Source organism: Ascaphus truei, chromosome 8, assembly GCF_040206685.1.
Source record: "Ascaphus truei isolate aAscTru1 chromosome 8, aAscTru1.hap1, whole genome shotgun sequence".
Classification (NCBI taxonomy): domain Eukaryota; kingdom Metazoa; phylum Chordata; class Amphibia; order Anura; family Ascaphidae; genus Ascaphus; species Ascaphus truei.
In genome coordinates, this window is record NC_134490.1 from 49,551,437 (window position 1) to 49,574,292 (window position 22,856).

At 40.1% G+C, this 22,856-nt stretch overlaps 1 protein-coding gene across 7 annotated transcripts in view; it reads left to right on the forward strand.

Moving 5' to 3' along the window:
- Positions 1–22,856, forward strand: part of VTI1A (vesicle transport through interaction with t-SNAREs 1A) — a 318,878-nt gene that overhangs the window by 51,493 nt on the left and 244,529 nt on the right. For 4 of the 7 annotated variants that reach the window (XR_012803538.1, XM_075611886.1, XM_075611883.1 and 1 more), the window contains exons 5-6: positions 2,633–2,653; positions 15,506–15,590. Coding sequence is in view for 6 of the 7 variants with exons in the window: in XM_075611886.1 (XP_075468001.1) it covers positions 2,633–2,653; positions 15,506–15,590 (106 nt within the window). In the remaining variant the exon portion in view is untranslated. The remainder of the gene's footprint in view (positions 1–2,632; positions 2,654–15,505; positions 15,591–22,856) is intronic. The other 3 variants (XM_075611888.1, XM_075611885.1, XM_075611887.1) reach the window with 1 other exon arrangement.

Sequence of the window (22,856 nt, forward strand, 5' to 3'; positions counted from 1 at the left end):
TTGCTCATTTTTTAAAGAGGCATAATGTTTGTGTTTTGTTTTCCCAGTGGCATGTTTTATTGCGGGAGGCTAAGCAGTCAGTGAGTGAGATGTGGCTTTTAAAAACATTTTATTCAAAATACAGTAATTACATTCACTCACATGTTTTGTCCAATTAGACTTTCTAATATGCGTCTGCAAAATTAATTTGTGCATATTAATGTCTATACTTATAAAACTGGGGACCTTATAAAGACTTTCTCCATAAACAACTGATGGAAATAATTAGAAGATTCCCTTATATATTAATCTCTTTCAAAACAATTGTATATCTTACGAGTTGATTGGAGAAATAATGATTAGTCTGTTGCTTCCCGGCTGAGAGTGAGATTACTATTGCAGAAAACCCTTTATTAAAAGCCTGGCGACAGTGTGTCAAATGATTAATTTTATAATATGTCAGAGAATGTAAAAATAACCATATTTCTGAATCATCTTCACATATGATGCTCATTGGAGCCTTTTGCCTGCAGCCCTGTTAGACTCTGCTGTGAATAATTGTGATGTGACAACAAAAATAAATGGTATCTTTAGTTATTTTTATAGTTCCAAACGGTTACTTCTTGGGTGTATGCTTTGAATAAATAATTAGTCTTCAGACTAAAGAAATCTCTGCACTTTCTTGGAGGCCAATGAAACTAGGTCCCTAGCAAGAACTGTGGTTTCAGGAGGTGGAAAATGCAAATGAAATAAATGAAGGCGCATAGATTACATTGTGCAGATAACCAGATAATCCGTGCCACACATATGATACTGTGCCATATTAAAGCCTTACAAATCCACAAAAGTGAACCAAGAATAGTGACATGTTTAATCATTTAAGCGGTCACATGCTTTTCCAATATTGTACAAGTAATTAAAAGTAATTTATTAGAAACATTTAATATTTCCATGGTGAGCAAATGCTTTGTTTTTTTTTTTGTTTTTTACAATTTTTATGGAATATATTTTGGTTATATGAGAGTCCTTAATGTCAACGGTATGTTTTGTTTTGTTCCTTGTTTGCAAAGTAATTATGCAGCCATCATTCATCTAACAGATACGCAGACATAGCGCATATGCTTGAATTCAGCACACCCGGACAAAAGCAAAATATTTTTAAAAAAACTGCAAATAAATAAGAGTTTCGTTAAGGTGGATAGAAGGTAGTTGCAGTGATAAGTGGTATTAAATGAAATTTGACATGCTAAATAATGCCTGTATTATTTACCTCCTTATTATATATGTGTTATTAAGACATTTAGTATATTATTACTGATATGCAAAAGGATTCCTAGTTGACAATAAACCTTTATTTATTTTAATAGTTGATGTGTTCCAAACCCTATAAGGAGATATTGAAATTGGAAGGCTCATTAATCAACCGTCTATATACAATTCTAACAAATCTGCACCAGCTCTAACATGAATTCTAGCAAGTCCTTCCATACCATTCACAGATGACCCATTGACTGTCTTACGAAACCTGGCACATTATGTCGTTGAAGCTGTTGTTTTCCCACTCTTAAAATCCTTCCCTGAGAAGATTGTAGGCTTATGTTGTCTTGTTTTTTTATGGTGCACTAGAGCTGCAGTAATTTGCTTACCAAAGATGTAAATCCATTGGAACTAATTCCATATGTTCCTTCCATTGGATGTCATTAAGAGCAACAACTGTTTAAAAAGAGTTAAAACCAATGAAAGTAACTTATGCTGATAAATGTATTTAGTGAGGAGATTGTTCTACTATTGATCTGAAAAATCCCGAAACTAAATCATACAGGCACCTTAAAGCAACAGTGTGTGCTGTCACAGATAGCATGAAAGAGTACGACTGCACTTTAAGAGAATGGGATCCTTAATTATTCAATCTTCCGGCACTTTTTCACAATACCTTATTGCATTCAAATTGTAACCAGTTAACACCTACAATATTATGGCTGTGTAAGAGCATTCTTGATTAATACTGTACTATGGGCTAGTACAGAGTTGGTGAAAGAACCACATGAAATGAGTAGTGTAGACCTACGACTGATTTCTGCGTTGGGGCCACTCTACGTTATATTTGCTAGAAAGAAAAGGAGCTTTTAAAGGTCTTGAGATGTGTAACTATAATCATCATTATGCTCTTTTTTGACGTGCTATTCATTTTCCCCGCTAAGATAATTTGACTTGACCTCTTTGATTTTTGTGGGTTTGCATTCCCGTCCAGCACTAAAGATGTTAATCCCGCTATGTGAGAGAGGGGTGACTTGGTGGAAGTCTGTTATAAAGAATACAGAGGCTAAACCCTCTCTCTTCTTTCTAGCACAGACTCCCACCAAGTCATTCCTCTCTACTTGAGGATTGTGTCTTAGATGTGGTTTTAAAAGGGAATCTCGAACTATTTTCTTTGTTTAATGTGACAGTCTGCGAAAGTGATCTTTAGTCGCTCAAAAAAGCCCTGCATGTAGCCTATGTTTAACTTCTTTTAATGTGTTTGTCTGTGATATTTAAATGCTAAACATGTAAACAGATAAATTGTCAATGTTAATTCTGTATCCTGTCACACAACTGATCCTTCTTTCCTGCCATTTCTTTCCTTTTTATCTTGTTTTGTGCGTTCACGTTGCAGTTGATAAAATTACGTGAAGAGGTGAGTGCTTTCTGGTTTTTTTTCCCCCCTCTCCACGTCTAGTTTTTCCTTTAAAGCTTAGCTTAGAAAACTGACTTGTTTCATTCAGTGTTTTAAAAGGAATATACACAAAGCTAAGCAGTGATTACACAAAATACATATTTTCTCGCAAATACTCCTTTTCTCAGTAGACACTGTCTTCCCCCTGCCTCCACCCCCCAAAGAATCCTTGGCAACTTTTATCACTTATTACAGCAGATGTAAAATCTGATAGGCATTAAAAAAGGACATATTAGAAAGAGTTGAGTGATTTGTTGGATAAAGGATTTTTGATGTTGCCTGGCAACCATCTAGCACCAGGAGCATTAACCGTTCCATTGTATGGAATATTAATTAATCTGATGATGTATACATTGGAAATATCGTTGCTAAACCATAGTAAGAGCACAATTTGAGGGCAATAATTGGAATAAATTACTCTTCCAAAATCTTGTCATTAACTAAATAGTATTACCGTGGGGTGGGAAGTATTATATCTCCTTTTTTTGATTGTATATAACATTGACCTCATTTTATTGATGAAATACTTTTAGTATTAATCCACTATCAAGACAAATGGCAGTGGCCTTCATTCTGCCATCAAAAATCTCTTCCTCTTTATAATGCTTTTAAATTAATAGTTGTTAATTGTGACAGCAGAATTGTCCTAATAGGATGCAACATCTTGCTTAAGAGTGGAACAAATAATAATTTAAAAACAAAATTCTGGGCAAGCAGAATCCAAGGGTATGTAACTCTATAAGACTCCTAGGAAAAAGGGAAACATATTCCAATTGATATCATGTTTAAAAAAACAAACAAAAAACACATCCTAATGATGCTCTATGTACCACCCCCACCTAAATTTCACATATTTGTGAGTGATGTTATACCCAACCATTATTCATGTCATAAAGAACCATTATTGATTAGATGACACATAATATTTGCCAATGTATTTTTGATGTATCTATTCTTTGTGCTTCTATACATTGGACAAATATATCAGAGAGCACCCTCTTTGGCAGGTCAGATATATGGGTCTTACAATATTGTTTCCAAACCTTCTCCTTTATGGTGACCAGTGCTTTCTATAATCATAAGGCTTTGTATTGACAGGTTTGGTAACAATGCACTTGCTGCACTTTATATTTCCTTTCTCATGAAAACCTTCCCCTGAACACATACACTATTCTGCTATTGCCTTAAGAATTATGGTGTGAAGTGCATGACTACAATTACTAGTATACTAGACCACTAAGCAAGTTGATCAATGCTGGTGTCCAGGCCCGCAGTTTGGAAATACTTTTGATGAACATAAGTGGTTGTAATGGCTTTGTGTTTACAATGCTACCAAAATCATTGCAAATTTGTATGCATCCACGTTAAATATATATATATATATATATATATATATATATATATATATATATATATATATATATATACAAATCATATTAATCATTTATTCAGCAAGCATTTGTATGTATTTATATTTCCGAAGTCTGGGTAAATTTATTTTTAACACAGTTTTGTCATTTAGTCATAGCAGCTAGGACGCACAAATCCTAAAATGTATACTTCCATTCAATAAAAACCATACACATTCACCCATGTTGTGATATATATACACACACATATATATATATATATATATATATATATATATATATGTGTGTGTATATATATCACAACATGGGTGAATGTGTATGGTTTTTATTGAATGGAAGTATACATTTTAGGATTTGTGCGTCCTAGCTGCTATGACTAAATGACAAAACTGTGTTAAAAATAAATTTACCCAGACTTCGGAAATATAAATACATACAAATGCTTGCTGAATAAATGATTAATATTATTTGTGGCTGCACATGTAAGATTAGTGCCTACTGCTGGATGGGTTTTTACTATATTAAAGGCAATAGCAAAAAAAAGTGGAATGCCAACTGCCTCCATTTCTTAATCTCACTTGCATAGTGCACATATTGTAATCTGTGTGCTGTAAAAAATGCTTGCATACAAGGAAAGGGAGTGTCGGCTAATGTTAATTTATAACAATAGGTACGTTCTGAGAGATGTTTCTTGGATTATAAAGTATACAAAACCACACATTCAGAGAGACACAGCTGTAGGAGATCTGTAGAGGGTTCTATGCAGGATTCAGTGGACTGTCCAAACATACTGTGTTAAGAGAGTTGATTTGTGCATGCAACAACATATTTATTGTATAGTATTAAATCGCCTGTGTGCCAGATCGCGTTCAACACCATCTCCCCATGAAAACGAATTTAAAAAGACTGTGACGTAGCCACTCATCAGGGGTAGAGCGCTTCAGTCCTCAAGGGCTACCAACAGGTCAAGTTTTCGGGATATTCCTGCTTCAGCACAGGTAGCTCAATCAGTCTCTCTGCTTTAGCACAAGTGGCTCAATCCGTGGCTCAGCCTTCCAGCCACTGGATTGAGCCACCTATCCTGAAGCAGGGATAGTCATACTGAGCCACTAATTGAGCCAGCTGTGCTGAAGTAGGGATATCCTGAAAACCTGGCCTGTTTGCGGCCCTCGAGGACTGGAGTTTGACATGCCTGCTCTGGAGGGCTTCTTCTCATGACGTAGCGGCGACATGGGGCCCCTGGAGTGCTTCTCATGACGTAGCGGCGACATGCGTCCCCTGGAGTGCTTCTCATGACGTAGCGGCGACATGCGTCCCCTGGAGTGCTTCTCATGACGTAGCGGCGACATGCATCCCCTGGAGTGCTTCTCATGGCGTAGTGGCGACCTGGGGCCCCTGGAGTGCTTCTCATGACGTAGTGGCGACCTGGGGGCCCTGGAGTGCTTCTCATGACGTAGTGGCGACATGCGTCCCCTGGAGTGCTTCTCATGACATAGTGGCGACATGCGTCCCCTGGAGTGCTTCTCATGACTTAGTGGCGACATGCGTCCCCTGGAGTGCTTCTCATGACTTAGTGGCGACATGCGTCCCCTGGAGTGCTTCTCATGACGTAGTGGCGACATGCGTCCCCTGGAGTGCTTCTCATGACTTAGTGGCGACATGCGTCCCCTGGAGTGCTTCTCATGACGTAGTGGCGACCTGGGGCCCCTGGAGTGCTTCTCATGACTTAGTGGCGACATGCGTCCCCTGGAGTGCTTCTCATGACGTAGTGGCGACATGCGTCCCCTGGAGTGCTTCTCATGACTTAGTGGCGACATGCGTCCACTGGAGTGCTTCTCATGACGTAGTGGCGACATGCGTCCCCTGGAGTGCTTCTCATGACGTAGTGGCGACATGCGTCCCCTGGAGTGCTTCTCATGACGTAGTGGCGACATGCGGCACTCATAGGGTTGTTCCAAAGTGCAGGAAATTCGTTTCTGGCGAGGAGAATCCTGCTTGTACATCCAACACACATTGAACAATCTGTTTGTCTTCTAAGTACTGGTCTCCTCTAGGACAGAGGTACAAAGTGGAGCTCTACTCACAAGTTCATAATGCAAGTCTCCATTTAATGTGGCCGTTAAGAACAGAGGAGAAACAACGTTTCAGGTCCCATATGAAGCTTTCATCAGGGACCTGAAACGTGGTTTCTCCTCTGTTCTTAACGGTCACATTAAATGGAGAATTGCATTATGAACTTGTGAGTAGAGCTCCGCTTTGTATCTCTGTCCTAGATGAGACCTGCACTTTGATGAATTTGTTTGCACTCGTAGAGTTAAAATGACTTGGTCTATAGGCCACTAGCCTCCGTGGAGAAACGTATTCACGTTTTACTCCAATGTTATACTTGTATTGTATCCCGTTATTTTTCATGGGACAATGAGGAAAAGCTGAAGGAATTCCTGCATTGTTTCTTGTAACATTGATATAGTTGTCTTCTTCTGGAAATAATAGGAATGAGACAGATGTAATCAAATGCTTGTTTTATGATTTCTAATGAGAGAATTTCTTTTATTTTTTTTAATATTCTCTGGAGTTTTTTTATTTTTTATTATGTTTTTTTTTTTTTCTCTTCACGAAGATTAAGGGGAAATGCTTCACACCGTTTCCTTTATATAACAAAAATAAGGTTGCTAAACTTGAAGTCTTATTTTTTATTTTTTTTTAATGCTCTTTCAATGGGACTTTTGCAACCTTGAAAGCTTAGCGCAAGGGAATCCTTATTATGTTTTGGTGACGATACAGAGCGCACTGTGTAGATTAAGGCATGATTATGGGATGAATACATTTTATGAGAACTCTTGCTGGCTATGTCTTTTTTTTTTTTTTTAAACCGGTTGTGTAGTAAACAGAGCTGCCATAAAATCTTGTAATGTTATATGAAAACTTAAATTACACATCAAAGCAACAATTGTGCAGTATTTCTCAACCCGTTCTTACCGGTCCCGTGGGACTGCATGTTGTAAATGCCCACAACTTAATTTGCAGTTTTATGTTTTTTGTGTTTTATAAAGAAAAAGAATATGCAGATCTCAATGATCTTTCATTTTTATTCAATCATAACACGTAAAATATCAGAACAGTACAATAAATCTACTGTTAAGTATACAATGATGATGTCTTGTGAACAAATCGAGCATTGCAACGTTTTCTTGGGTTGGCTATATCATTCAGATTGCCTATTGCAGGGGTGGACAGCTCCAGTCCTCTAGGGCTACCAACTGGTCAGGTTTTAAGGATATCCCTTTTTCAGCACAGGTGGTGCAGTCGTTGACTAAGCCACTGATAGAGCCACCTGTGCTGAAGCAGGGATATCCTGTTAACCTGACCTGTTGGTGGCCCTTGTGGGCAGGAGTTTGCCACTCCTGGCATATTGTATTCACTGATGGCTTGGAAGGTAACATTCTTCATACCTACCGTGCAAAGTACCTGTTTCCCCTTGCAACAAAGTGACTTCGATCATAACCTTTTGACTGGAAGAGATACTAAGAAGGCAACATCATTCAGAACACTGTGGTTGTAAAATTTTGGGTATCTGCTAAAACTGCAAACAGAGTATTCAATAATGTCAGAAGCTTATTTTTCATGAGCCTGTCATGAAACCCTATCTGCTAATAACACAGAAAGATCATCTTCTAATAGTACAGTAAAATCCCATCGTTAGGAGTCTGAATATATTCAGGCAAGTCTATCACTGTTGGTTTGTAGAGTTGTAGAGAGCTGTGGCCTTTCATTCCTGAGATCTAGGTTGAATCCTGACAGAGAACCTTCATGGAAAGAGCTTGTTGCCTGAATCTCAAGTGGCGATGTTTCACTCTGCAAAACTTCTTCTCAGAACTCCCGTCCGCAGCTCCGTGTTCAGCTTCACCATGAGAGTAAATCACCTACCCTGTCTAATGTTACAAAGGCTAAGGGAAGACAAGCCGGGGGATAAAACAAACTCAGCTCCCACTAGAAACACCAGTTTCTTCCCTGCCTCTTTCTTTTTGTTTCTTTATAATGAAAGGCGGATGGGAATGTGTAGAGTCAGGTGAGCCGTTTGCAAACCTCACGAAGAAGTTCCCCTTAATAAGGACCTGGAACACCCGCCCCTGGTGTTTTTGCAGTAGGCCTCCCAAATAAAGGTGATTGGGGGAAACTGACTAGTACAAGGCTCATTTCGGAACTTAAGCTGATACACGTGCTGCTCTTGCCCACTACAGTTTTTTCGTGTGAATTTATCTTTCACTTGCCACTGATAAACTTTATTCTTACCCACTGGCCTTTTCTGACACAGAAAATCCTTACATGGGATTCCCTAGTCCAGGGGTGGCCAACTCCAGTTCTTAAGGGCCACCAACAGGCCAGGTATTAGGGATATCCATGCTTCAGCACAAGTGGCTATCCTTAAAACCTGACCTGTTGGTTGTCCTTGAGGACTGGAGTTGGCCGCCCCTTCCTTAGACTTTTCTTATACCCCACTTTCACTGCTAAATTTAAAATCTTTTTAGGTGGCGGTTGACCACGCATACTATCTGTTTACACCCATTTCTCAACAATTTCGACAGTTATTCCATCCACAGCTGAATGAAAAACCTATTAGTTTTCTTATTAACTGGTTTACCAGTGCTGGCAGTCACATTTACCATCTGTTCATATCAGGTGAGAGGGTTCGAATAGAGAGAGTACCAGGGTATTCCCAGGCGTAGGATCAAGGTTCCATTTTCTGGATTCATTAAATATTTTTCCATATGATGGAAAAGGGGAGCAGCGCCAATTGTGCAAAACACTATATGTTAAATGTTTGCATTCATATGAATTGGTGATCACATTAATAGGGCTTTATCGTAAACTCCCCAAACTAGTGCAGAAAACAACACCAGATTTATCAAAACAAATAACACCATTGACCAAAATTATGCAGAACCAGGCATCTCGTGTGTACGTGCAAAGATTATTTGTTCAACCCCAGTATCAGTACATATCAAAAAGCAGCAAATTAAATGTACTAAAAGTCTCCAATAAAGTCCAGTCCTGCAATAGATATGAAAAATTGCATTGAGTATGTCCCTTCTTCCTGAAAACATGCAAGTTACAGGAAATAAAACCAGGCGAAGAAAAAATAACCGTGTAAATTGGCACGTAAAGTATCCAATTTTTGCTGCAGTTGTAACTGGAACAGAAATGTCACTTGAATTGACACCAAGTATTTGGGGAAAAATACCAGTGCAGACTTGTGATATTTTGTGCTGTGGTGTAAAATAGTACATGTTTAATTGCACCGTATCGGTAACACATTGTTAACTAGACTTTATATTTACTATGCATTAGGTTTTCATTATCTTTATAAACAAGCATTCAATAGTCCTTGACATACATGTTATAGGTTTGATGTTTTGCAGGAGGTATATTACAACGCCATAATCCTTTCCTAGGGTTCTATTTGGATTATGTGATCAGCAGTAAACTCAACCGGAGTCTTATTGATGATATATCTGCAAAGGACATGTTAAAAGCTCACAAATACGCAAACATGTTTCTCTTGGGTAAAGTGGTTTAAACACTCACTGGTAATTAATTCTTCAGCTGAGTTCTGATAATATTGGCTGAGAAATTCACTTAAACATCCTGTATACCCATAACTGTCTTTGTGTGTCATTATTTATTTTTTTAGGTGGCAGAAATCTGGCTTTTAATTTCCTTTTTTCAGACTGAAATATCTGAACAAGTTGGAGGAAAGCCGTGATTTGTGCCTGAAATCTCATGAATGAAAATGTCTTCCGTAAAAAAAAAACATTCTTAATTGAGATTACGCAAATGTGAATTCTTTATGACTTTAATTGCATTGCAGTAATTATGATGATGAGTGCTGCTAGGCGTCGTCTTGTAATTCCCTGTTCCTAAAAAAACTATCCTCTATGTTTTTGGTGACTGGAGTAATTACTATGGACCGTTATTGCAATTTTCCTGACCTTCGCCATGGATCTTATCTGTGCTGATCTGAATGCATTGTTTTAATGATTTGCTCCACTCTCCCTCTCCCCAACCAACACACACACACACATACACAGAAAGAAAAAATCAAGGCAAGCTTTGATGTGGCTTTAGCTGCCTCCCTGGCCTGGCCTGCATCTCAGAGATGTGTCACCTATGCCAGAAGGGAATAGGAAAATCACGTTTTGAATGGTAATGATAACATACTAATCACTTCCTCTCTTTGAAGATAGAAGCGAGATATTCTGTCAGCATCCCTGGCTGCTGAAGCTCCGAGGCACTGGTCTAGGTGTATTAACTTAAGTGTGCATGTCAATACAGCTTGCATCTCTTCCATCCACAGGGGCTCATTAGAGGCTGCTAGCTTATTTCACTAGGCACCCACTCACATTAAATGCGCTACGCCTCCTTTTTCATCAGCGTCATTAGTATTATTGTTATTATTTATTAGAAAGCTTTTGCCTTTTCTTTCATTTTCATTGAAATGGCATCTGTCAGGAAGGAAAATGTGGAATCGACTGGTTCTTTTTTTTTTCTTCTTTTTTTCTCTCCTTTTTTTTTTGTCAACACAATAGAGAAAGTGGAGAGAATCTTGTGAGTAGTGAATTGCTACAAGCTCTGAAAACAATAGAGGATTCTGTAAAAAAATAAAATAAAGTGTGTGTGTGTGTGTATATATGTCAGTTAGGGTCACTTTAGTGATCCAACATACCAGCACGGCACAGGAGGGGAAAGAATAGAGTATTTATTTAGTCCAATAAGCAAACATTTAGCCAGACGTTTTGGTCTCCAGGGGGACTTTCATGGGGGACCCAAACGGCGGGCTAAATGTTTGCTTGTTGGACTAAATACTCTATTCTTTCCATACCCTTGCCGTGCTGGTATTTTGGATCACTATCTGCCCTTACTGACTTACAGTTACCCCCCCCCCCTCTCTATCTTGCACCACATCTGCCTGTACTGGCACTCTACTGAGTGTGTGCGATATATATTGTATGAACGTATGTATGTATATACCCAGATTTTAATAAATATACTCTGCTTTAAAAAGGGAAATTCCGCTTGGCATAAATGGGCTACTTAACATTAATACAATATTAGGCTCTATAGGAATCAAAAGCTTATGAGAGAAGTCTTGTTCCAAAGAGCTTGCATTTCATGTAGAGCCGAGAGACGCTCAACTTCAGTCCTCAAGACCCCACCAACGGGCAGCTTTTCAGGATATCCCAAGTCAAAGACTGAGCCACAGATTGAGCACCTGTGCTGAAGCAGGGATATCCTGAAAACCTGACCTGTTGGGGGCTATTGAGAACTGGAGTTGAGCGCCCCTGTTGGAGAGCGATGTGCTATTATTACACGTATATGCGGTGTGAAAGCCAATGGGGAATCGGTCAGAAATAACCTACAGTAGTAACAATTGTTATATAAAATATCCTAAGCTCACTTAACAACATTTGGAGACATGGGCGTCCGCAGGGGGGGGCAAGGGGGGGGCGCTTGCCCCCCCATGGATCCTCGCAGTCGCAGCATTAATTTAATAAAATATGCTGAGGGAGGAAGAGGCAGCTGAGCCGCGGCCCGGGATTGGATGGGAGGCGGGGCTAGCTGCAGCAGTCACGCAGGGGTGGGGGCCGCCACGTGCTCTCCCGCGCTGACCGCTGTAACTCCCCATCCGGACCGGCACCCAGACGCTCCCTCTGGCCCTGCTCCCTCCTGCACCCCGGCAGACGGCAGTGTGGCCGCATTATCGCATAAGGTAGGGAGTGGGACACGTGGGACCAGGGAGAGATGGCATGGAGATGCGGGGGAGAGACTGAGATTGGGGGGGCAATTTGGCAAAGAAGCTTGGGGGGGGCGAGGGAGATTGGGGGTGGGGGGAGGTTGGGGGGGCAAAGAAGCTTGGGGGGGGGGCGAGGGAGATTGAGAGATGGGAGATGCAGAGGGGGGGGGGAGATATGTGAGATGCAGGGGGGGGAGAGATGTGAGATGCAGGGGGGGGAGAGATGTGAGATGACGGGGGGGAGGAGATGTGAGATGACGGGGGGGAGAGAGATGTGAGATGCAGGGGGGGGAGAGATGGGAGATGCAGGGGGGGAGAGATGGGAGATGCAGAGGGGGGGGAGAGAGATGGGAGATGCAGAGGGGGGGAGAGTGTTTATGAATAATGTGGTGCAACTGCATGCAATGGTGTTTTTTTAATATTTAATATTGCTTTATTAACCTTCAAGCTTTCTCAAATTTGCTTGAAAATGCACCATTTGCCCACTTTTTTTTCAAAATTTTCTCGGGGGGAAAACCCCCCTTATGCTGGTTGGGCTCGCTCGCCACGGTGCACTCACCACCACTTTCACGCCGGGCACTGGCCGTTAAAATTATGCCCCCCCCTGAAAAAATTTCTGCGGACGCCCATGTTTGGAGAGCAGGTTACATCTTCCATGTCCTTTAATTCACCAAGGGAAGAATACAAATAAGATGTGTCATTAATGTTAAAAATGTAAAAAAAAAATTGCTGCAAGCTTCTGAACTGAAAGGCATTTTGATAATTTTCAGCTATTTTTGCCCATTTGCGTCAGTTTGGATTTATTAAATGGTTATAACATCGGTTAGGCAGGTGTTGCATTATAAGCATTGTGCTTATTTTACAATTGCATCAATTGAATTCTTCTTCGGGAGTGATGTATGTTTTCGCCATGTTTGAAAAAATAACTTTGTGTCCAAGGTGATGGCAACGTTTCTGGCGAAATATTTCAACTCGAGTCCTCAAGACCACTCAACAGGTCAGGTTTTCAGGGTATCCCTGCTTCAGCTCAGGTGGCTCTTTGTCTTCGACTGAGCCACTGATTGAGCCACCTGTGCTGAAGCAGGGATCTCCTGAAAACCTGGCCTGTTGGAGGGTCTGGACTGGAGTTGAGAACCCGTGCATTAGATGACTCTTGTCAAGAATCCCTGCGGTGAAAGCCTTGGACAACTTTGCTTTTTTGAAATCACAATTGCATTGGCAATACATTGTAGTAGCACTATTAATATTGTAAGGTTTTGTTTTTTGAGCTTTCACAATAACAAACGAATTTTTCAGGGATAAAATAAAGCAAAATATCTACAGGCATACCCCGCATTAACGTACGCAATGGGACCGGAGCATGTATGTAAAGCGAAAATGTACTTAAAGTGAAGCACTACCTTTTCCCCACTTCTCGATGCATGTACTGTACTGTAATCATCATATACGTGCATAACTGATGTAAATAAGGCATTTGTAACAGGCTCTATAGTCTCCCCGCTTGCGCACAGCTCCGGTACAGGTAGGGAGCCGGTATTGCTGTTCAGGACGTGCTGACAGGCGCATGCGTGAGCTGCTGTTTAGATACAATGCAAAAAAGAAGCCGGGCGCTTACCTTGAATTAATGGGTCAGGGTGGAGGATTTAAATAAATCACTAGTTCAAACCAACACTTTGGGATCTCTCAAAATGGTGTACAGTACTTGATGTAAATCCCTCTGCTGCAACCCCAGAACGGGATATCCAAAGCCCTTGGTAGAATGTGGAATGGGAGAAATAGGGGGAGCAAGGGATTAGAGCATACACACACAAACGACGACATAAATGAGGTGAAAAATCTTAACAAGGGGCCAAAAAAGCCTCTAAGGTGGACATGGGATGGGATGGTAATAATAAAATACCAACACTGCCCTGTGTGAGTAAAGGTGCATAAGGGTATCTTGTGTGGTGGAACCTGACCCTCCCAGGTAAATGGTCAGATTGGTGATGAGGATAAATATCAATAGTAACATATGGCAATAACCATATAATACTTACACGGCCCTGTGTAAGCACAGATGTGGAAAGGTTTCTGTGGGGTACATGAGGTTAACCCATCCAAGTTGATTCCAGGAGCAGGGCACAAATAATGGCTGGCACAAAAGCATTCACATAAATTAAAACTCCCTGGCACCACCAGCGTTGCTGTGGTCACGAATCGCTTCACATGCAGCCTGCTCTCCGCGTCCGGAGTGAGGAAAGGTGGTAACACCTATCTGGCTCGGCTGTGACTGCGACTGCTTCCACTAGCTACGGAAACCTCCGTGGTCCAAAAACATACAATGATTTAGAGCAACGCGTTTCCCGTGAAAACGGCTTCCTCAGGCTCAAAAAGTTGGATGGGTTAACCTCATGTACCCCACAGAAACCTTTCCACATCTGTGCTTATAGAAGAGAATGCAGCGCACCACGATCCAAAGAGAAGAACAGGTCTGGCCAAAAAATATTCTTTATTAAAGAGTCATAAAAACAAGGGATGCAGCCCTTCTACGCGTTTCGTGTCTAGCACTTTATCAAGAAGTGCTTTCACACGATATACAGAACATTTAAATAGCAATGGCTGCCAAATCTCGCGATACCCATGACGTCACAGCTCAATCGCGGCCAATGAAAACTTACCATCTAGCGCAGGGCCGTGTAAGTATTATATGGTTATTGCCATATGTTACTATTGATATTTATCCTCAACACCAATCTGACCATTTACCTGGGAGGGTCAGGTTCCACCACACAAGATACCCTTATGTACCTTTACTCACACAGGGCCATGTGAGTATTTTATTATTACCATCCCATCCCCATCCCATGTCCACCTTAGAGGCTTTTTTGGCCCATTGTTAAGCTTTTTCACCTCATTTATGTCGTCGTTTGTGTGTATGCTCTAATCCCTTGCTCCCCCTATTTCTCCCATTCCACATGAGCTGGCGTTTGCCTATTGGGCGATATGTCCTTACTCGCGAGTGTGCTTAAAGTGAGTGTCCTTAAACCGGGGTATGCCTGTATGAAAGCGCTATTTGTGACATGACTATAAAAATATTATTGATTTATTATATAATATATACACGTACACACACGCATCAGGAAGTAGTAATACAGGCACAAGTCTTGTCATGAAAAACATTCTTTATTTCCAAAATATAGATTGTAACTTGCCCAAGATGGGACTAGATATCAAGCCTACTGTTACAAGGCACCAACTCTGTATTAAAGCCCTTCTTTCTTTGCAATGCATTGCATGCACTATTGACAGTTGTGTTAATAGGAATTTGAGCAATAGCATGGCTAGTTTCAGGCCTAATTATTAAAGATTGTCAGTGTTGCCACTGAGACTCGTCATGTATTCGAATCCATCTTGCATCGTAAAAGTCAGTCCAAGGGTTTAATTTTTCCCTATTGAAGCCCTTCGCCCACAAAAAGTATTGATCACAAGCTGGCCGACCTGCATGGAAACTGGTAATCGTTTATCACTTAAAAGACTTTGCCTTCTGTCTGTGTTTAACATTATAACATCATAACAGATTAATTAACAAAAGGTACATTTGTGAACCACTACCCGACCTCTCCTTTTTTTGGTTCCGTTTGACAAGTTCTTGTGTTTTTTCTCTTTTTGCAGAGGGCGCATCTGCTGGATAACACGGAGAGGCTGGAAAGGTCATCGCGGAGGCTCGAAGCTGGCTACCAAATAGCAGTGGAAACCGGTAAGCATTCTGCGACAGAGCAAATTGTCTTGCTTAAGCACAGCAGTCTTCGAAACACATGACATTTCAGACAAACTTCAAAGGCAGAGACAGCAGCCCGGGACGCGCTTTACATATTGGGGAGGCCACTGGGAGCTTATTTGCGCTTAGCTTTTTTCTTTTTTTTTTTTTTAGTTAAAAGCCATGTCATCCTCTGGAAACAGATCCTAAGGTTTAACAGTATGCAGCTGGAAGATTATATTTAAATTCTACATTTGTCTTAATATTTCTTAACATAGCAGCAGTTTGCCCACCTGCAATGACTTGTAGTGCAGAGAGTACATTGTTTCTGTTGGAGAGGATAGAAACATATTGCCTGTCCAGCATCAAAAGGCCTGGAGGATAAGGTCACTTTTTTGGCTGGTACCATTTGCCGTGATGGTATCAAAACTCGTCACTGATTTTGACATAAGATTCAGTTGTAATGCTAGTATAGTGCAGAAGAGTTTGTAACTACATGGTCGAAAGTGCAGGTCACCTCTAGAATCAGCACCGGGTAAGTGCTGCAATGTTAAAAACGATGTTGGTTTATTGGATTGGTGTTTATTAACTTGAAATAAGCCTGATATGACTTAGGGGGGGTGTTCATTAAACGTCGATAGTGTGGATCGAGGCATATTGTTTCATGGAAACTCCCATCAAGGCGAGAAAGATATGTTAATGGCATTAAAAAAATAAAGAAACCCAAATCTGTAAAGTGCTGGAGTAATGACAAGCAAATGAAACAAGTGTGTAGAAAATGAGATTTTAACCCATGCATGGGGATACCTTGTTATTGATTCCTTTAATACCATTTCACAAAAAATGTCACATTAATAGTTTTAAAGAGGCAATCCAAACAGAATTTAAAAAAAAAAAAAAAAAAAAAACTTTTTGTTTTTTTATTTATGCAGCATTTGATTACCTTTATTGAAAACTAATTATCTAAGCTGCCAATCGATTGGTTCTACCATGCTCGATCAGCAAAATCCTGTTTCCCAGGGTTCACTAAATGGCCGCCTTTCAGTTGCAAATCAATCCTTCTGTCAGTGTAACTCAGCAGCTACAATGTATTCTTATATTACTAAGGTAACATTATCTATTGTTACCGTTTGCAGCTCAAACTGCTGGGAATATCGGCAACAAATTATTACAAACAGGAAAGTGTTACAAAGATCTGCTGGGGAGGTGTGTTAATATCTGCTATAGAAATCAAAGGATGCTGAGTATATTAAAACTCATTAAAAATGGCATTAAGAGTTCAATTTTAAAATAAAAAAAATGTAGAATGTATTATCTAATACTACAGAACTAAATTATTATTATATTTTTAAAAAAACACACATTTAGGATATTGCATGGATCGCTCCTTTAAAGAAAGGTGCTTAAAGAACCCATCTTATAAAGCAATGGAAATGGGATACATGATGGAGCTTCCTATCACCCTATTGGTATCTCCCATCAGCTTACTCCTCTTACATTATTTGTCTCATTCACCTACTGCTTTTATTTGATGGTAAAAGGGGAACCTGTTTTTAACCCCCTTAAAAAAAAATCCCACTCGCTTATCAGTCTTAGATTGTGGGGACAGGTGAATGACATTTTGTAAATTTTGGTGATTTGTGTCTGAAGTCTCAACAGTGGGCACACACGTGATTAATCCACACAACATAACAACCTTCTGTCATTGATTGTAAAAAAATTATGAACTTTATATTTTTTCATATGTCAAGCTCTCCTGTATGAGGGAGGACATAGAGACAGCCTCTCAGAGCCACAGTGCAGGTAACCTGTTTATGCCTCTGTATTGAGATGGCGTTTCCCAGTTTGTACAATTCTCGCATATTGGAGATGCACTCCTGTGCCAAACTAAAAATCATATGGAAGTTGAACTCCATTCTTCTTTTAGCAGTAGTGACGTATTCTTCATGGAAAAAGTTCCTGAGCCTTTAAAATCACAGAATCCTGTTGGCGGGTACTTATGAGTTTGTGAAAGCGCATGTACAGTACAGACTAATATGTGCAATGCTTATGATAGTGCTTTAAAACGTATCACTACCTGCCAAATCTACTTTTAGCAGGGAAACTCTTAACGTAGTGTATATTTGCAGAGCTTACGTTAAAGTAGTGTGTTACTTTTCCTAGTAAAGAATGGTGATATGAATAAAAATGTTGCCTTGTGCCTACTGGTGAGCAAACTCAATCCTGGCACTCCTCCTGCTTTTCAAATAAGAGTCCTGTAGGAATTTGAGCATGCTGCAGTAGGACATTTTTATGTACGACTTCAGTCCTTCATTGGCGAGCCTTTGCTAAAAAGATCACATATCTCCCCTTCCTCTCCGCCCAGTTTGGAGTTAAAAGTGCCCACTTCTCCCTCCCTTTATTTCTTTTCTAACTTTGAATCTAGTTTTCAAAGATGGCCTTCGAGGTTTCCTCCCATCATACCAGCGTCTGAAGTAACACACACAAAAAATTCTACCCTGATTTTGATAGAAAAAGTACATCTGACAGGGAACAGCATGGTAGGCTTCTAATTTCAAAGGTTGGTATGATGGGAGGAAAAAGAATTTCTGCCGTAGAAATTCTAAGTGAGAAGGATGAGAAAAATATTTATATCCCCGCTGAGTAGGACCACGTAAATGTTCAGAGGGGATACCACCGCATGAGCAGGAGAACATTCTTCTCTGTGAGAAACTGGCAGGGGCTGTGTTTTATAACTTTATCTGCGTGTCTATAATTAATAACACCAGAAATAAACCTTTCTGTAGCTCTGTTACGTATGTGCATTACAGGATATTACATTCACATTATATAGTGGATAAATGTGTTCCAGATCAGAGCTACATTGCGTGTAGAATTACTTTTGCTTTTAAAGGTACATTCATCTTTATTTGTAGTGGAATCATGTATTGAACTCTGACCGTTTTATTTTTTTTATGCTGATAATTGAATTGCTACATCATGCATTACAAGTGCTATAGCCACGCAGAGAAAATGTGTTAATATGCACTCCCTGTGAGTCACATTAAAGATTTCTTCCTCTGTCTTGTCTTTTTGTTCGTGACATTTTTTTTTCTCTCCAGCAAATGTTATTTTAAACAGTTTTCAATGCTAGTCCTGGGAGAGTTACTGCCAGGCGCAACTTGCTCGTAACATGGCTTTATGCTGCAAAGTAAGGAGCACTAATGCGTTGCAAACTAGTAGATTGATCCAGAACTTAAAAAATGTCACGCAAAAGGCCCCTAGAAATATATGTGAGCTTGGCTGACTCCCAAAACCTAGTTCTCTAAAGAATTACTGCTAGGGGCCCCAAGCATGCCAGCATCGGTTAAACTCTCAGTAACAGGCCTGCTTAAGCAAACAGAGGTGCTTTACCCAGTATGAATCACCAGTTTAAATGAGGGAAATATGTTAATATGACCTATATTCCTAAATCATACAGTACGAAGTCCTAAATGATACATAATCTTTTTATTCTTGCTGCGTGACATCTGTAACTGTCAGTGGCATCAGATATTGGAAAGGCAGTTGTAAGCATAGATTTTGTGCTTGGTATGGAGAACTAAAGTGAATAGGAAGGTAACAGGTTGCAGGCTCCACAGTCTGCCTCTGGCATACACTTCTCTGATTATCTGTTATCCAGTGCGTAATCATTTCATTATCTCCCTATGTCCTGACACCCCCAACATTCTCTGTTCATTTCTCTTCCATTCCTTTATCTTGCTCTTTTATTACCAAAAGGGATTGCAACATCCGTTTCTCGGCCTGCACCCATCTTTCTCACTGTCACCAGACACTTTTCCAGTTTCCCATTTCCAATGTCATACTTGACCATCATCCCAATCTTCTCGCTCTCACTCCTCCTTTGGGCTTCTTCCATCACTTTTCTGCTCTTTCACCATTACATTATCCATCCCCTTTTTCCTTCCATGTGCAATAAAAGAAGCGGTTTCTGTTTCATGCATTCGTTCACTCTCATTGGAAGTGTGTTTCACTGAACCAAAATGGTTATTTGCATTTCATTTAATCAATATTCTGCGTGTTAAAACCACTGGCAATGGCACTGTTAATAAAATACATAGAAGGTTATGGGTCAGATAACCTTCCTAGAGAGGTAATTACTACACAGTACCTTGTGTTTCCACTCTACCTTCCACTTACACTGTAGTAGATTATGATGACCATTTAATGATAATGACATTACAATTAATTAGATTTGCATGATCTATATTGACCACTCTGTTACTGAAAGGTTTTAAAAATCCACTTAGGTATGTGAGAAATAGGCAGTACTGAATGGGATTTCTGCAGTGCATTAGTACATCCACCGACAGTAAAGGTTTTCATGCACTCTTTGAACCCAGAAACATTTCCTTGTGTAACCCCCGGCACTTTGCAATGTGCAGCCAACTGGCTTGCATCAATATCCGATTAATATTACTAGTATGTAAAGTATTTAAACACTGTGATATCAATGAAACACGAGCAATGTTCTCCCTCATTCGTAATGCCTTTTCTTAAATTCATTTTTGTTTCATCTTTGACATATACCAAGAGGGAATCTCTTTACACAAAGCTTAACATTGAGTGTCTGTAGTGAGATGCGTTTCTTTTAATGCACTTTCCAATCACAATACAACAACCTGCGTATTCTGATGTGCAGTATGTGTCTTGTTTTAGGAAGAGCAATTCACACAGTTCTTCTGATATCTCTTTGTATACTGACTTATATTAAAACCTGTCCTCTACTTCTTAAAGCCGTTCCAAATGCGGTAGTCACAGACCTTTAGAATGTAGTATTGGTATTTTTCAGGACAACATCAAGGTTTAGTAGCTCTAGCTTTTAGCATTACATTGTTTGAAACAATCTGTTCAAATGCCTCTGTGTGCAGAATTTTGTTTCTTGATGTGGTTGTCTCAACAAAAAAAAAACTCTGCAGATCTGACGGCATTGTCAAGAAAGAGAAATTCATTGGCTTTCTTTTAAACGATGCATGTCAAAATGTATAGAATAGCATGTGCAGTATAGATGCTCCACTACTGGTTTATTCTGACTCATTAGATCTTAAGTTGATCATTACTTAAATCTGTGAGGAGGAGGTAAGGATTAATGCAGTGTTCAGTTTCAATCCTCGCTAGGTACGCTCACTCCCACTCACTACCAATTTATTTTTATATACTTTGAACACCAAACAAGAGAGTGTAAGCTCTTTTGACGGGTCCATATCACTTATATTATAACCCTATATTCAATTATAGCCCAGGTTCAATTATAGCCCTATATAAGAAAAAAGATCTATGTCGGCATGGTAAAAATAATACATTCTAGCACACTTGCAAATTCAAATAGGTGCTTTCATTGCAGGCCACCAAGTGCTGTTTGTATGTATATCTTTATATAGCGCCATTAATGTACATAGCACATTACAGCAGTAATACACGTGACATGATAATATAACACATAATGGGAACAAGTGCTTTAAGACATAAAAGGGACATTAGAAAAGGGAGTTCCTGCCCCGAAGAGCTTACAATCTAAGTGGTAAGTAGGAAGAATGTACAGAGACAGGAGGAGGGTGTTCTGGTAAGTGCGCCTGCAAGGGGACAAGGGCAGTGCATATTAGATGTACTGTGTAGTATCAGCCAGCGGAGCTACTCATATGCTTCATTAAAGAGGTGTTTTTTAAGATGGTTTTTTAAAGTGGAGAGAGAGAGTGATAGTCGGATATATTGAGGGGAAGAACATTCCAGAGGTGTGAGGCAGGGAGTGAGAGGTTTTAGGTGGGAGAGGGATTTAGATAGAAAAGGGGTAGACATACTGTAAGACATCCTTGAGCAGATTGGCACGGTGTATAGCGAGAAATTAAAAGAGAGGAGGAGAATTTTGTAAGTAATACTGAATTTAATAGGAAGCCAGGAGTGGGATTTCAGCAGGAGAGATGCTGCGACATATTTAGGAAAGAGTGATTCTAGCAGCAACGTGTAGGATAGATTGTAGGGAGACAAGTGAGAGGCAGGAAGGCCGGACAGCAGAAGGTTAGAATAGTCGAGACGCAAGAGATTGATGGCCTGCTTAGAGTTTTAGCAGTAGAGCGAGAGAGGTGTAGTACTTGAATAACTTACAAGTGATGTACTTAAATTAATGCACATACAGGGGGATATGTTTCACGATCTGTTATCAAATGCAACAATACACATTTGGGAAATATAATCCCGATCAGTGTTTTATTTTTCACATAATTAAATAAAGTATGCAGAAAAAAAAGACAAACATTTATGAAGTGTAGGCAGTTGTCACAAAATAAAATAAGGTGTGAGAGATACTCCCCTGAGCACCTGTGGGGTCGGGGCACCAGAGTGCCACAGCCCCTCCAGCAAACAGCGATCACTTAACCACGGCGGTTCCTTAAACTCAGAGAAGGAAGAGTAGACGTCGTCCTCCTTCCATTACTATCCACTAAAGATCGCGTTCTGGAAAAAAAGCACTGTAAGAGCATGGCGTAGTGGCTACGTTTTTGGGCACCCAAGGGTTAAATGCCTTCTTTTTTTCCCCTACATGAAGATTTTATTAGTAATTTGTGTAAATGAATGTGAGAACGATCCACCCAATTTCCTGTGGTTTTATTCTATAATTTACATTTCGTACAGACAGCATTCTTTTCAGACTAATTTTCTTGCAGACTGAGTGTTTGTCCGAGTTTGTCCGATGCTCAGAATATTGACAAGACGTTTGTTTGTTGGGTGCCACAGCATTTCCACAGCTTGATTCCTCAGCAGGTCAGGACTCTCTGTACAACTTACATCAACTGGAAAACTTATGACGCTCGGGCTTTTAGAAATGCTGCTTTTTGTACTTGTACTGTTTGAAGACCAAGCCTGCACGTTCTGGTAGGAAGCAATGGTGTCTCCCATTTGCACGGAAGAACAAAGGCAGCATTAAAAAATTATTTCCATTGAAGAACCACGAGTTTCTCCAAGTTAAGACGATATCAAAAGGACAAGTATGGGCATCCATCATTCAAGTACATATCAGGGGTACCCCTTAGCACCTGGACGCTAGGAGTCCAGTTTAAAGAAAACCTAACATTTGTATTTTAAAAACAGACAAAGTTATGATGAATAAAAAAGTGACAACCCCTCCACTGTACAGTGTACAGCAAATAAAAATACCACCTGTGGGCATATTTACACTTCTCAGACAGGTCTACAACCCTGCCTTTCCCAATTATCTCTCAGGATACAATGCTT